Here is a 16,644-nt window from a genome sequence, read left to right on the forward strand (position 1 = left end):
TCTAAAATCCATCTATGTCTTTTTGATTTTTTTTCTAGCTGACTTTATCTGAATCATCTGAACCTGGCGTTGGTGAAAAGCTTCTTATCTGGTACTAGACTCTAGTCCTTGTAGCAAGGAGAAATAAATAGGAGTTTGCTCTGGGTGATTCCCTGCAAGACGATATCCTGTGCAGAGGCACAGCCAAGTGCCCTGTGTGCCTCTCTGTAAGGATTCCTTGGTTGCAAGTAACAAACTCTCTCAAGCTAACCTAGTAGTAATAAGGTAGTTCATTAAAAGGGAAGAAGTATATTTAGCTCATCATACCAAAGGCCAAACTGTTGGGCCTGAAGAGGCACAGGGACAAGGGGCTGGAATGTGAACAATTGTTCTCATAATCACTCTTCTGCTTGTCTTGACAGGTGACGCTTTGCTGCTGCTGCTGCTGCTGCCTCTGAAAAGAGGCCCCCTCTGCTTCAAAGTGTGTAACCTCCAGGTTTATATGCCCTGTCTTCAACTGACCAGCAGAGATGGACTGGCATCTCAGTGTCCCAATTCAAAATCTTGCAACAATCTGATTGGCTAATATTGGATTGGGTGGCTGCTGCTCATCTTTCAGAGAACAATCCAGTGGATGACATCACGTAATTAAGGCAGAACTTTGAAAACTCCATAGGCTCTCCTGAAGTGGAGGCAGGGTACAGAAAATTACGATTTGCACTGGGTTCTAATTTGCATTTTGTTCTGGGTGTCCCTGGAGCCAAATGAGGGGCTTCACTGGTGGCTCATGGTAAAGCGTCTGCCTGCAATGTGGGAGACCCGGGTTCGAACCCTGGGTGGGGAAGATCCCCTGGAGAAGGAAATGGCAACCCACTCCAATACTCTTGTCTGGAAAATTCCATGGACGGAGGAGCCTGGTAGGCTACAGTCGATGGGGTTGCAAAGAGTTAGACATGACTGAGCGACTTAAAGCCAGATTAGTCAGCTCCTCTTAGAATTCATGTATTAAAAAAATATTAATCAGAGATTGTAAAATTAGTTTTTGCCCCAAACCCTGACTACAGACATCTTTTGTTTGGCCCATGTAGCAATTAAAACAATGAGAAATTTCATATAAAAAGTAAAACCATCAAATTATCCAAAAAATATCTACTGAGCTTGGCAGTTACAAGGTCATGAATGGTCCTGTCATGAAAAGTAAGTGGAACTAGCTGTTCATTATTGATTAAAGGTCCTAGGCTTTGTGAAGTTACCTGTTAACCTGTAGGTTTTTGTTCAGGAGGGACGCAAATCCCATTTTCTTTCCAGTGGAATAGACGACTCCAAGTTAGATATAGTTATACTACTCTGTAGGACAGTAAGTAGTTTGTGTCTAACTTTGCAACCTTACACTAATATTCCATTGCTAAATTGTCTATAAATACCTACCTGTGCAAATGCACTTGACAGTTTTAACAAGGTACTGGTTCCCTCACTGGTTTATGCAATGAGTTGTATAAAGTATTTGTTAGTATTCATTTTTTATTTGCATGAGAATCAATTTCACCTTTTTGAAATTATGTTTTTAACAAAACTTTTGAGCACTGTCAAAGGGACACTCAGAGCAAAATCTTTTTAAGATTTTTTTGATGTGGACCATTTTTAAAGTCTTTATTGAATCTGTTACAATACTGCTTCTGTTTTATGTTTTGTTTTTCAGCTGTGAGGCCTGGGATCTTAGTTCCCCCTACCAGGGACTGAACCTGCACCCACTGCATTGGAAGGCAAAGTCTTAACTGCTATACCACTAGGGAAGTCCAGAATAAAATCCTTTGAAAGTTTAATTGCAAAGTAAGTTTATGAGGAAGTTCAGGCTTTAGAAGAACAAGCTTGCCAAATAGAAATTACAAGAATATATAGGAAGAAACTACACAATTTCCAAGGATAGAGTCTATAATTAGTTTGTTCATGGTTCTCACACTACGATCCCTATTTTTAGACATCAGCATTGCAAAAATCAGAGACAAAGCGTTTGATTTTAGGGAGTCTTAATTTCAGAGGAAAGGCTCAGGTTCTCGAGTTTATTTGCAGGACTAGAACTAGATACCGTGACCCTGATGTGTGTGTCGATGATGGTCTGCTTTTATCTCAGGATACAATGTTCTTCACTTTTTTCCCCTTGATTTGGGAATCTGATGTACCCAGTAACTTCTGATGGAAGCAGTGCAAGGACTCAGTTTGCTTCTACATCATACATGGAAGGACAATTATAGGATACAACTGGAGAGAAGCAGCATTGAATTTCTGTTAAAAATGGGAAATTCTAAGGTGTTTTTAAGCGCTGGCAGAAAAGGAAGACAGAAAAAGCTATGTGATGATCTGGAGGAAAACCATTCCATACTGAAAGAAAGCACAGAGCACAGACCTGGAGGTGAGAACAAACTCAGTGGATTCAAGGAATGACAAAAATGCCAGTGTTGTCATCAGGGCGAGGGGAGACTGGTGAGAGATGAGTTCCGGCAGATAAGGGATCGCAAAGGTGAAATTTAAGATCATGTAGAACAGTCCAGGCTGTGTAAGGAGTTTGGATTTTAATCATTTGAAAAAGATTACCTTGGCTACTCTGGAAAACTAACTGTAAAGGCCCAGTGGGAAAGCAGAGAAGCCAGCTAAGAGGCTAACAGTCCAGACAAAATACTCATGCCTTGGTCTTGGGTGGTAGCAATGGAGGTTGTGAGAAGTGGTTTTATTCTCAACATACTTTGAAAGCCACCAGGACTTGGCAGAGGAACGGATGTAGACTGAAGGATGTAGACTGTAGGAAACTGAAGACTCAAGTATGACTCCTCGGTCTGAGCCACAAAGAGAATGAGGTGACCTTCACAGAGAGGAGAATAACTGGAAAAGCTGATCTGGGGTGTGAGGATGAGAAATCCAGAGGTGTTTTTTTTTTCTTTTCCTGGTTGGTTTGTTTTTCAGATAAGCTGAATTTGATGTGCTCATCAGACATCCAAGCAGAGGCAGAGCCTGGAGCTCAGAGGAGTGGTGCAACTGAGCAGAGATTTTCTAGTCACTGGTAACTGGTGGTATTTAAAACTGTGACCTTAGGCTATCTGGTGGGAGAATTTGCCCCAGGTGTATAATCCAGCAAATTTAAAAATCACTGGGTTAGGTCAGTTTCTCACACAGTGAAATGGGATATTTATTCCTATTTAAGTACCTAAAGAATTCCAGGTTTCCAGTTAGACTTGTTTTGGCTGTGCTTCAGGGCTTGTGGAATCTTAGTTCCCTGACCAGGGACTGAACCCAGGCCTCAGCAGTGAAAAACAAGTCCTAACTATTGGGCACTAAGGAATTCCCTAGACGCTTTTTTTTAACTTGAGATGTAACTAAAAAAAAAAGAAAAATCCTACAGATTTTAGGAGTTAGTTCTATGAATTCTGACAATGGCATATATCAGTGTAACATTTCTATCATCCAGGGAAAATTCCCTCCTGGGCCTACTTAAATATAGCTTTTAGTTAACTACATTGCTTCCCTAGTGGATCAAACAATAAAGAATCTGCCTGCAATGCAGGAGACCCTGGGGTTCCATCCCTGGTTCGGGAAGATCCCCCGGAGAAGGGAATAGCAATCTACTCCAGTATTCTCGCGTGGAGAATTCCACGGTTAGGGGAGCCTTGCGGGCTACAGCTCATTAGAACACACAAAAGAAAACGCAAATTACAGTTCAATGAAATTTTTACAATGTGAACACATCTGTAACCAGCATCCACAGCAAGAAAACAAAATACTGTTTGAACCGCAAAAGCCCCCTTGTGGTTCCTTTCTGTCACTGTCTCTCCCGCTTAAGGAAAGACTAACCGGATTTTTAATGTCTCGCAGTTTTAGACTTCGTTTAAAGGGAACCAAACGATAGGACTTCCTCCTGGCTTCTCTACCTTTAACATCAGGTTTAAAATTCGTGCACACTGTGCATACCTGTAATTTGTTTTTGTACTGCCCTTCACATTCTTGACCATGATAATGGTCCGCCTGCTGTTTATACTCCTTTTTCCTCCTTTCACTTGCTGTTTCTAAGCTCTACCTCGGACGACTTTAAAACTGAATGCGGGCTATTTGACTTCTCAGAGGTTATTGTTTATGCTTTCGACGGCCTGCCAAAAGCTAAAATAATCTGAAAAGAGTTAAGGGTCTTAGGAAGCGAGATAACGGGAGCTAGAACAAGAGCAGAACGCATCCCCAGAAAAGCTTGGCTCACATTTTCTACGGTCGATGTTATTCAGTCGCTAAGTCGATATCTGTGGTCTACAGGCTCACTAAAACCGACTCCAAACCTGGGTGACAACTAGAGATTCGCAGAATGGTCGGTGAGGGCTCCACGGAAGCGCTTCCACGGTGTACGGAGGGAAAGGGTAAAAAAAGAGTCGCTCAGTCACGTCCGACTCTGCAACCCCATGAACTATTATAGCCCGCCAAGCTCCGTGCACGGGGTTTTCCAGGCAAGAACACTGGAGTGGGTTGCGAGACCGCAAACGCTGGGCCCACGGAGACACCCATATATTACTACCCTTACTCTCCGAGCTGCGACCGCGGGTCCGGGTCACGTGCAACCCCTCCTCCTCCTCCTCGCCTGGTCCGTAGTGACGTCACCACGTCGTACACGCTAAATCGTGACGTCTTCAGGTTCACCTATATTACTTGCCCCGACGAGCTAACGGGTCCTGTCACGTGGCCAATGGAACGCCACATCCTCTCGCGGTCCGTGATGACGTAACCACGTACACGCTAAGTCGTGAAGTCTCCAGAGCACCAAAACCTAGTGAAAATTAAACTATTCTTTCCAGGACTCTGCAGTTAACGTTCTTGTTCCTTCTCACTTTAACATAAATAGGTTTCTTTTCCTCCCCTTTTTTTTTCGGCCTCGTACAAGTTCACAAATTAGTCTTACACAACATGGCCGCCTCGATGGCCCCGGGTCCTAGAGCGCACGGAAACAACCGACTCTGTTGTCAATTTCCGGTTTGGACCCCGCAGATTTCCGGGGTTGGGTTATGGTTATTACCATACGGAAGGCAGCAGTTCGGAGCGGCGACTGCGCGGGCGGGACAAACGGGGTCAAAGTATACTCAGTAGAGTTTCCCGGGCTGGGAGGTGGAGGCATTACTCTTCTCGAACTGCTGGTATGATCGCGAGAGTTGAGCGTTGCTAAGAGACGAGATGGGTGGGGCGGGGCGGGGCCAGGAGAGGCGAGGCGGGGCCAGGAGAGGCGAGGCGGAGCCGAGCCCGGTAGGCGGTGCTTGAGGCTGGTTGGGCGGTGGCGAAGGACTCGCGAAGGTTCCAGAGGCGCCGCGTGCGGGAGGCGGGCCGAAATCTCGCGCAGGGTCAGGTGTGCTCGCAAGCTGCGTCCGCCGCTACTCGTGCCGGTGTTGTCTGCGCTCGCGGTGAGAGCGCTCGGTGCGGCGGTTCCCGTTCTCCGTCCTACGCCGCTGCAGCCCGGGCCTTGCCTGAAGCAACCCGACCATGTCTTCAGCTTTGGAAGAGGTAAGGAGTTCGGCCCCATTTTCCTCCCTCGGCCTTGCTGGAGCTTTCGGCTCCGTCTCCCGCCCGTTTCCCGTGCCGAGCTGCCCTTCGGCCGCCGGCGGCACCTGCCAGTCGGGCCGCCCGCCTGCGTCCTCGGGTTCCCGCCCTTCCCGCCTGGCCTCCCACCCGCCCAACCGAAGCGGCCTCGGTGCCGACTCGGCTGCTGCGGGCCTCGGGGCCTCCGCTAGCCCCCGGAAAGTTGCCTTCCGACGCCTCCCCAGCTGGGTGTGGGTGAGCGGGAGATGTGTTGGGGTTCCCGGTGGCAGGTATGTGCGCTGGTGGGCCTGAGGGCTGGTCACCTTCACGTTGTTCTCAGGCTCCTCCGCTCGCGTTACACTAGCCTGAGGACGTGAAGCTTGGTTAAATTACGGCTGATTGCAAAAACTGTTGTTCCATATTAGAGGGCGGTTGGAAATGGGAAATTTTCGGTCCTAGCACTTAAATGTCTTAGTCATGTTTTCTCTGCACACACTTTGGACAAGTTATGGTGCTTCTGTGGGCCACAGTAGTATCCATTTCATGGAGTCGTAAAGACCAAGAGCTATAAATGTTCAAAACAGTGCTTGGCAAAACAGCAATCTGCTATAGGTGTTTTAAAAAATAAATAAACTGGAAAGTTAGTTGAAACTTGGTAGTGATAAATAGCTTTTTCTCTTTTAAGCCCTGTAAACTGAACAGAGGCAGGTTTTTTGGTGACTGCGCAGTTACAGAATGGGAATCAAACTTGCATTGCTCTTTTACTGACTTAAGATGTTAATACTGTTATTCACGGTAAAGTGTTGAGTATCCACTGACTAGATTTGTTCTTTGGAAATCTTCTGATTAATATGAGCAAGACTGGGAAATCTCACACTTGACTTACGTGATTCTGAAAATTTGCTGTTAATGAAGAAAACCCGCATGTGTGTGTTATTCTAGGTAACTTGCCACAAGTTTGTTATGTGTTAAATATAGGCCTGATGGTACCTTGTGCCCGGAGGAAAGTGTATCTAAAGTGGCTTTTTTGTTGTTCAGTCGCTCAGTCGTGTCGGACTCTTTGGGACCCCATGGACTGCAGCATGCCAGGCTTCCCTGTCCATCACCAGCTCCTGGCTGGAGCTTGCTCAGACTCATGTCCATCGAGTCGGTGATGCCATCCAACCATCTTGTCTTCTATTGTCCCCTTTTCCTTACCCTCAATCTTTCCCAGCATCAGGGTCTTTTCCAATGAGTCAGTTCTTCACATCAGGTGGCCAAAGTATTGGAACTTCAGCGTCAGTCCTTCATGAATATTCAGGATTGATTTTCTTTAGGATTGACTGGTTTGATCTTGCAGTCCAAGGGACTCAAGATTCTTCTCCAACACCACCGTTGGAACGCAACAGGCTTCGGTGCTCAGCCGCCTTTATGGTCCATAAGGAAGTGGCTTTACAGTCGTACATATGGATAGTTCAGTATTAGTCATCTTCAAAGTAGGGAGCTTTCTAATTGCAGTGTATACATTTAGGGACACTTTGGATTTTTGGTTTTGTTTGAGATAAAACTCACAGGTTTTAACCATTTTCAAGTGTACAGGGCAGTGCTTTTTAGTATGTTCACTGTGTTGTGCAGTCATCAACACTGTATAATTTTTCAGCCCTCAGAGAAATCTATCAAGCAGCCATTAAGCCGTCACTTCCCATTACTCCCCGCCAGCACCCAGCAGTCTAGTTGTGTCTCTATGGATTTGCCTATTCTAAGCATTTCATATAAGTGGAATGTTACAGTACATGACTGTTTGCTTTTTGGCTTCTTTTACTTAGCATATTGTTTTCAAGTTCATTCCTTGGTGAAGCATGTATTTCTTTATATGGCTGAATAGTATTCTTTTGTTTGGATATACCACATTTTCTTTATTCATAAATTGATAGACCCTTGGATGATTTCACTCTCTGGGCCCCTAGAACGTTGTTGCCCTGAATACTTGTGCACAGCTTTTTATATGGATACATGGTTTTCAAATCTCTCGGTATATATCTGGGAGTGGAATTGTAGGGTCGACTGGTAACTAGCTTTAAGAAACGGCTGAACTCCTTTCCAAAGTGCCCCATTTTACATTGCCACAAACAGTGTATGGAGGTTTCAATGTCTGCACATCCTCAACAGCACTTGTCTGCCGGAGTTTGTTGTTAGTCATCCTAGTGGATGTGAAGTGGACTTAATGTGTTTGCTTACTGATGTTAAGCATCCTTTGCTGCGCTCGGTGGCCATTTGTGTCTTTGAAGAAATGTCTGCGCAAATCCTTTGCCTATTTTGAGGCACTTTGGTTTTAACGCTTCCTGGTGAAGAATCTGGAAATAAAAGACTACGTTTATGAAGAAGGATAAAAGGGAGATGTGATTTTGCATAAGGAAAACAAATGAATATTAGACAAATTAGGTAAGAAATGCTGTATGTACCTAAGGTATGTGTGCAGGAAAAGTCCCAAGGGATCAGTTTTACTGGTCAGATCTCTGCAAATAACAGAGAACTGAGGAATTACCTTCAGCAGACCTGCGGTAAGTTGCTTCAGACTTTGAGTGGATATCTTATTTTTGTAGTACTATAGAGTTAGACTGGCTGTAGAGAGGGTTTAGGGATCTCTTGCATAATTCTCAGTTTCTTTTTCTTCTGGAAGAAGGATTCTTATTTCAGTCAAGAAGTAAAACCTCTTTTGTTTAGACTATACATTTTCATTTGTTAAGTCCTTACTCTGAAAACAGAATATACTCATCGTGCATTTTAATTGTTTTGTCATCTTGTTATTACGATGTGAATTTTTAAAACCATAACAGAAAAGATTGATTTGAACTAAAAGGAACTTGGTGCTATGCTTAAAAGGTGAGTTTGCAATTTTTGTCTTAGTAACATGAGGTTTGGGAGGCAGGGATAGAATTTGGACAGGAGCATGGGCACAGTTGGACTTTTTATACCAAGTTAGTTACAGATAGGTGAAACAAGGGCATCTGAGTTAAATGAGATAAAAGACCTGAGGTAAAAGGCATTCATACAGAAAAATGCAGAAAGTCTTTGCATTTTCTAAGACTCGTAAGAAACACTTTCAGGCTGTACTTTGGATATTATACCAAGTTATCAAGCATTTAAATATTTTTACATTGAACCTTACATGATCCTGGCTATAATGTCAGTCTTCCTGTCAAATTGCTAGTATCAAGTGAGAATGTAAAGTCATTTTAACAAAAACGAATCCCTTGTTTATAAAGATCTCGTGCATTTGCAGTAGGTCAAAGGATAAGTGGGAAAAAGTTTTTAAGCCCATTAATTTTTTAACAGTGTCTTGGTCTTTCTCTAGAAAGAAATAGAAATAGACTTGGGTAGGCCATGAAGAAAAAACAGGTGGCATTTTCAGTGATCAGGAGTGTGTTGGATTGTTTGCCCAGGTTTTTCCCCTCTACTGTGCAACCAAGTCCCAGACTTACGATGGTAAAATTAACCAGGAGCTTTAGAATCAGACAACTAATTAGAAGAAAATGTCTTTTTTTATCTTTGGTCTTAAAATAGTAAACTTTTCTATTTATACTATTTGGGGTGGGAAGATCATTGAGGACCAATCATTATTGGAAAGCAGAGGATTACCTCAGTCAAGTAGCTGTACCATTTCACCATGCTTATCATGTACTCATTTATTTTAATATTTAAAAAATTCCTAATATCTGATGATAGGACTGCATGTTACAATGAAATCCATGAATCCCTTTTTGTTGAATTTATTCATCTTATCAGAAAATACTTATAAATCACAAACGTATCTTGTAAATTTTTTAAAACAAAGGCAGATAGCAAACAGTCTACCAAACTGGAAAAATTTGGCTTGATTACCTATTGTTCATTCTAAGTTTTCCTTTTTAAAAGAAAGGGAGCTTGAGTTATTTATAATTCAGTAGGCTGGAGGAAAGACTCCTAGTTGCTACCAATCCTGGAAAATTTAAGTGACCCTCTCTTTTATTCTTAGCTCTTAGTTGAGTGAGTTGAAGTGATCAATATGCATAATATCAGATTATCTTGTTTATCATATCTAATTTATCTCTTATTTTAACACAGCTCCAGAAAGATCTAGAAGAGGTGAAGGTGCTGCTGGAAAAAGCCACTAGGAAAAGAGTACGTGATGCCCTGATAGCTGAAAAATCCAAGATTGAGACAGAAATGAAGAATAAGATGCAGCAGAAATCACAGAGGAAAGCAGAACTTACAGAAAATGAGAAGCCAGCTGCTGTGGTTGCTCCTATTACAACAGGATATACAGTGAAAATCAGTAATTACGGTATGGCTTGTCCCTCACATCACATCCAGCTCTTTCTGCCTCTGAGGAGGCCTGTTCTTCAGTAGAGACTAACAAAATCATTTTTGAAAAGTTTTGAGTGTTTTTGGTGATTCGAAATAGAGGACCCGTCAGCTCTTATTTAATAAAATGGTTTTTAAGAGATTAAAAAGGAACCTATTCTGAGATATATTCAGTATATATGGACTCAGCTTTGTGTCTGTATGTGTTTATCAAAGAAAATTTGGATAATAGAAAAAACATGAAGGAGAAAATAATAGTAATTCTACTACCCAGAGATACTCCAGTAATAACCATAATACTGTTTAGAATACAATATTTTATAAGGAATATATTTCATGTCCCAATAAAACACATGTACAATTTTAAACTGAAGTAAGCATTATTCAATACTTGTTTGTTTTACCATAAAATTGTAAGCATTCAGTATTTCCAACTCATTGGTAATAGTAATGTGATATATTGATACATGTTAGCTTGCTATGTATTTAAAAAACTCCCGTGTGTGTATACACTTTTCTTTAGATTTGCTGAGTTTCCATGTGTATCTTTTACTGGAGTATCGCTGCCTTAGAGTTGTAGTTTCTGTTGTACAGCACCGTGAATCGGCTCTGGGTGGACTTAGGTCTCCTCTTTTTGGATTTCCTTCCCATTTAGGTCACCACAGAGCACTGAGTCGAGTTCCCTGTACTTATTAGTTTCTCTGTTTTATACACAGCAGTGTATATATGTGAATCCCAATCCATCCCACCACCACCACCCCATTCACCCCTGGTATCCGTGTGTGTTCTCTATGTTTGTGTGTCTTATTTTTACTTTGCAGATAAGTTCACCTATACCGTTTTTCTCTTGCTGACTCACTTCACTCTAAGACAATCTCTTGGTCCATTCACATCTCTGCAAATGGCACAATTTTGTTCCTATTTATGCTGAGTAACATTCCATTGTATATATGTACCACTCTTCTTGATTCATTCCTCTAGATGGATATCTAGGTTCCTTCCATGTCCTGGCTGTTACAAACAGTGCATCAGTGAACATTGGGATGCATGTATCTTTTGAATTATGGTTTTCTCTGGGTGTATGCCCAGAAGTGAGATTGCTGGATCATATGGTAATTCTGTTTTTACTTTAAGGAACCTCCAGACTGTTCTCCATTGCAACTACACCAACTACATTCCCACCAACAGCGTAGGAGGGTTCCCTTTTCTCCTTACATTCTCCAGCATTTGTTGTTTGTAGATTTTTTGATGAAGTTTCATATATGTTTCATATAGTTTCATATATGTGGACAGCTTTTTGTCTTCCTGTGTCCTATTTCACTTTGCCAAACAACCACCCATATTAACTGTGGAAGGGAATCCAATTAAATTCAAAAAACATTTCGGAGCATCTAATATCTTATATTGTACTTGGACTTGTGAATACACAACAGTGAGCAAGACCCAGTCCCTGCTCATGGTGTGTTTGGGACATAGACATAAACCTGGTACCATAACAACGTCATAATACCATTTTTCCTTAGTTGACTGTAGGCTTTACTTTGGAAGCAATACAGATGAGCTCTCATGAAGGCAGGGATAATCTTTTTTACTTTGTGCTCTCAATATTTAGCACATAGTAAGTACTTAATAAATACTTGTTTAACCGAATAAAGCTTTAAAGTTTTATGAGACTGTAGCTGATAAGGTAAGAGTCAGGGAGAATTAGAAGAAACATCTCAGTTTAAAAGGTGGGTTCAGCAACTGTGAAGAAAAAAGAATTCTATGAGCAATGGACATAAAGAGATATGAAGGTCATCATGTGTTTTGAGTATTGTCATAGCAAAAAACAGTTTAAGTGATGTGCTGCAGTACTGTAGGAAATATGCTAAGTACTTCTTTGACTATAGAAAACTGGCCTGAAGGTGGTAGGGTTATGGCATCTTAACTAGAAATCTAGGTTTGTGTTTAGGGAGAAATTGTTGTCAGTGTGGAGGATGGGTTGAATGGATGGGAACAAACTAAATGAAGTTCTCCAGAACCCTCTAGCACATTTTTTTTTTTTTTTTTTTAAAAACACTGCATTTCTATTCTACTGGACCAGGTAAGAAGATGTCATATATATAGTATACAATAAATACATAAAAATACATTTTGTTATGTAACATGCTTTTTATGTGATGTTTGTGTGTTTTCTGTAAACAATTCATCTAGGTTAGAGACTAGATAGTTTGATAATACATACTGAAATAACGTATTTTAGATGTTGTTAGGTTAGTCAGATTTGGTGTATTTGGATGAATATGACTCTAAATTTATATTCTGCTTTATCAGTGAAGGATTGAGGAAGCTAGGATTGCATTTGTTGAACTGCTTAGAGAAGTGGATATGATTATAGAATTAGATAATACTGATTAGACAAAACTGATGTTTAGCCGTCTAGCTTAGTGGAGATTATCAATACTTAGAACAAAATTATTTCCATAAAACAGGGAAATGAGCTGTTCTTTAGGAATGTAAATACATTTTATTAGTTAGATAGTTAAATGAACTAGATAGTTAAATAAATTAAATAAATTAGATAGTATCCTATTCCTTATTCGAAGGAATAAAAAACACTGGTTTTGTGTTCAAGTAAATCTGGATTTGAGTCCATGTTATATATCACTAGCTAGGTGCCTAACTTTGGGTCGATTACTTAGCTGCTTTGAAGCTCAATTTTTCCATGTAAAAAAATCCTTAAATTTTTATTTCATGTTTCTATTAGTAGATTTTTATCTGAATTTTTTTTTTATGAGCTATATGCATTTGCTGTTCCAGAGATAGTATCAGGCTTTACTCCTGTTGTTTTCTGTTGTTATTGTTACCAGGATGGGACCAGTCAGATAAGTTTGTGAAAATCTACATTACCTTACCTGGAGTTCATCAAGTGCCTGCTGAGAGTGTGCAGGTGAATTTCACAGAGAGGTGAGTTCTCAACAGTGGAGAAGATTGCTTTATAATGGGTCCTTTCCTTTGCAGTTCCTAAAATTCTGCTTGAGTATTAATTATCCTTTACATCCACTTTAAAAGTTGAGTCTTCTGCTCTGAGATGGTCAAACGCACATCCTAAAATAGAACTGTGGCTTTTTTCCCACAGGAACTGATTATCACCTTTTATAGAACGAGAAAGATAATGTACTCACTATTGTGTTGTAGGTCATTTGATCTTTTGGTAAAGAACCTAAATGGAAAGAGTTACTCCATGATTGTGAACAATCTCTTGAAACCCATCTCTGTGGAAGGCAGTTCAAAAAAGGTAAGTTTACATTTTTGGTCATAATATTGTGACATCTTATGAAATGAAGACGAACTGGAATTAACTTATCCTGCTGCTTGTTTTTTAAATAAAGTTTTATTTGGCCATACCCATGCTCACCTGTGTACGTGTTGTCCGTGGCTGCTTTGTACTACAATGACGAGTTTAAGCAGCTACAGCACACCGTGTGGCCCACAAAGCCTTAAATGTTAGATTTATCTAGTAGCTCCTCACAGAAAAAGTTTGCCAGTTCCTACTCAAGAAAAGTAGATTATAAGAATACTGCATTAGAATCAGGAGGGTATTGAACAAACAGAAAATAGTTAAGAATGAGACTTGGGTTTTAATGCCAGGTTTATCACTTATTGTGACCTTTGGCAGCTCACTTCATCACTTTGTACCTCGGTTTTCTCATTTGTACAGTGGCAATAAAGTTTGTTTCACAAAATTGAAATAAAGTATCTTTGAAAATATTTTTCACTGATTCATATAATCTCTCTTCTCTACCTAATTTAAATAAATGAAGTTTAATGCCTCTGGTATGTAGATGTGCCATTCTGCTGTGTTTATATAGTTACGTAGCAGCTGAAAGGTAACATTAGAATGTAGTTTAATGACTAGCTTACGGCTCACTGCTCCTTTCTTTGTCCACTGATGGCATAGTTGAAGGTGGTACTCAAAGAACCCCTCCAGTCGTATGAATATTTGTCGAAAGGGTGGTATATTCTTGCTCTTTTTGCATACTCACCTTCCACACTTCTTAACCAGTACTGCCTGATATGATTTTCTGCATGACTTTGACTGCTGGTACATATTATTCTGTCCTTCAGTCATCAAAATCCAGCATTCCTCATTTTAAAATATACCAAAATCATCCCTTCTTGGAACCTTTCTCCTTGCTGTGTCAACTCCCTGGAAGGCCCTCTTTTGCTAGATCTTGGGCCACAGCTCATTTCACCTCTGAAAGGCTTTCTGAGTAAAGTTCCTTCCTTAGTTCCCACTAATACCCTCTTTACTCTCCCCAGTCCCATTAATACCCTCTTTACTTTGATAGCACCTACTTTTTGAAGGTATTCCAGTTTTACTTGTGTATGATTTCATTTCTCCATGAGTCTTCAGACTCCAGCCTATTTATAAAACTATTACTAACACCTAAACAGGTCCTGTACATAACAGTAACTCAAGTAATTGAATAAGTAGTTATATTCTAAATATTCATGCTTATCACCATGTGTTCTAAGTTGTACCTGTTTTCTACTTTTTTCCTAGGTCAAGACAGATACAGTTCTTATCTTATGTAGAAAGAAAGCAGAAAACACACGGTGGGACTACCTGACTCAGGTTGAAAAAGAATGCAAAGAGAAAGAGTGAGTCTACTTTCATTTCTTTGAGAATTATAATTTTTTTTGCTAGGATTATAGATTTTCATTGATAATAGTCTGTAATTTATATTATATTTGTATTATAGTCTATATAATTTGACCCCTTACCTTCTAATGTCCTCTGACTAACCAACCCAGTTATCTCACATCTGCTTCAGCTTGTCAGAGGGCACCAGAAGACGGCATGCGTCTGGCAGGTTGCTTCTGAAGGAGGTCTTTGTTCTTGGGTTGGTGGTTTTGTGCCAGCTCTTACCCCTCGGCTGTGGTGCTTCTATACAGATAACTCTGTTCATTCTGAGAGATTGCACTTCAGTAGTTACAGAGTAGCCCAGATTCCCATATACAGTTTTTGAGTTCCACAAGTTTCTGTTATATAATTAGAATTTCACTATCACTGGTGGGCATCCCTCGTAGCTCAGTTGGTAAAGAATCTGCCTGCAATGCAGGAGACCTGGGTTTGATTCCTGGGTTGGAAAGATCCCCTGGAGAAGGAAATGGCAATCCACTCCAGTATTCTTGCCTGGAAAATTCCGTGGACAGAGGAGCCTGGCGGGCTACAGTCCATGGGGTTGCAAGAGTCAGACACAACTTAGCGACTACACCACCACCACCACCACCACTGGTATAGAGTGAAAAAGAGAATATTTTTATCCTACTTAGTAATGGCTATTCTGAAAAAAATGTTTATTCAGAGCTACTTCCATTCTAGGTCAAACATTCCTCTTGTTTTCCTGCAGGGGTAATGTACTACATTGAGTCAATTAACCATCCACATCTCTCACTCCCCCTTCCCATAGCCACTGGGCATTTCGGTTGTGGTTGGCTAAGGTTAGGCATTATCCGTGGAATTGCTTTTAAATCTAGAATGGATCACCTGAATATAGGAACCTGTCTTACTGTATCCCAAGAATCTGGCACTTAATGAGGTGAGTGGAAAAGTTAATGGGCCCAGGCTGCACACTGATTGAACTAGAAGTGTGCTTTTATACCACCAAGCTCAAGACGCCTGTATTTCAGTCTTACAAGGAAGGCTTTTCTAATTAAAATATATATGTGCTTCAGTATGTGTCTATGTGTTACAGTGTATGTTTATTTTTCTCTCAATGAAAATTTCAAATTACATGAGGAAACATAGTTTTAAAACATTAAAACAGTTCAGAAAGGTAAATGATTACTTACCTAAGTGTGGGTGTATATTGTCTTAGATTTGTGCATGTTTTGATTCTTTTAGGATACTGACTCTAAACTTATGTACTTCCTACAGCCTCATTTGTCTCTCTGTACTTAGTAATCGTAAAGTATAAAATATATATATATTCCTCCACTCTTCATTGTGTATTTTTTTTTTAATAGAAAGCCCTCCTATGACACTGAAACAGATCCTAGTGAGGGATTAATGAATGTTCTAAAGAAAATTTATGAAGATGGAGATGATGATATGAAGAGAACCATTAATAAAGCCTGGGTGGAATCAAGAGAAAAGCAAGCCAAAGGAGATACAGACTTCTGAGACTTTAAAGTCTTTTCGGGAACTGTGATGTGGAAAAATGATGTTTCCAATAAGGAAATGTTGCTGAGCTGCACAAATCTGACATATAACTACTTACACAGCCTTCTTCTAAGTAAAGGCAATGAATTCTCCACTTCCTGCTGGAGGATTTAATTTAAATAAAATTCGCTTGTTAAACATTTCCTCCACGGATGGTTTCTTTAGGTACCAGGTCATTTTATTCAAGAAGAGTAATGTATTCTGGTGTGAAATGTAAAAAAGCAAGTCTTGCCTAATGAAAATGCCACATTGTGTGTATTATTGTTCAGCTAAGAGGTAGAAAACAAAGTTCGTGCTTGCCTTTCAGTTCCTGACATCAGCTCCCACCAGTGTAAGAATAAGTAGAAATAAAGCCTGAATTTTTACATAAAATGCAAATTTGTACCTGTGTTTTAAGGTGGTTATAGAGGTTGATTGCTTTATTCCCACAGTTTAAGTAATGCATATAGCATGTATCACCATGGCCTAATAATCTAATCACAAATATTTCTCTAGGCTTAAATACATTTATGAATAAATTAGAACTAAATCTAAACATAATAGACAAACACATTTGTATGGTACTAACAAGGAAGTTTTGCTATGGATCAGATAGA

General features: G+C 40.4%; 1 protein-coding gene across 1 annotated transcript; it reads left to right on the forward strand.

The window, feature by feature from the left end:
- The first annotated feature begins 5,267 nt into the window (after positions 1–5,267).
- Positions 5,268–16,420, forward strand: CACYBP (calcyclin binding protein). Its single transcript, XM_065936102.1, has 6 exons — positions 5,268–5,502; positions 9,601–9,820; positions 12,690–12,786; positions 13,018–13,117; positions 14,387–14,484; positions 15,853–16,420. The coding sequence occupies exons 1-6, from the start codon at positions 5,482–5,484 to the stop codon at positions 16,007–16,009; spliced, it is 693 nt and encodes a 230-aa protein (XP_065792174.1). The 5' UTR covers positions 5,268–5,481; the 3' UTR covers positions 16,010–16,420.
- Positions 16,421–16,644: the final 224 nt, after the last annotated feature.

Source organism: Muntiacus reevesi, chromosome 5 (genome assembly GCF_963930625.1).
Source record: "Muntiacus reevesi chromosome 5, mMunRee1.1, whole genome shotgun sequence".
Lineage (NCBI taxonomy): Eukaryota > Metazoa > Chordata > Mammalia > Artiodactyla > Cervidae > Muntiacus > Muntiacus reevesi.

What these genes read in the sequence shown, in the direction of transcription:
- CACYBP (XM_065936102.1), top strand. Translation starts at nt 5,482, where the DNA reads ATGTCTTCAGCTTTGGAAGAG. An exon ending in TGTCTTCAGCTTTGGAAGAG is followed by an intron (nt 5,503 to 9,600) that starts GTAAGGAGTTCG and finishes ATTTTAACACAG; the next exon opens with CTCCAGAAAGATCTAGAAGA. An exon ending in AGTGAAAATCAGTAATTACG is followed by an intron (nt 9,821 to 12,689) that starts GTATGGCTTGTC and finishes TATTGTTACCAG; the next exon opens with GATGGGACCAGTCAGATAAG.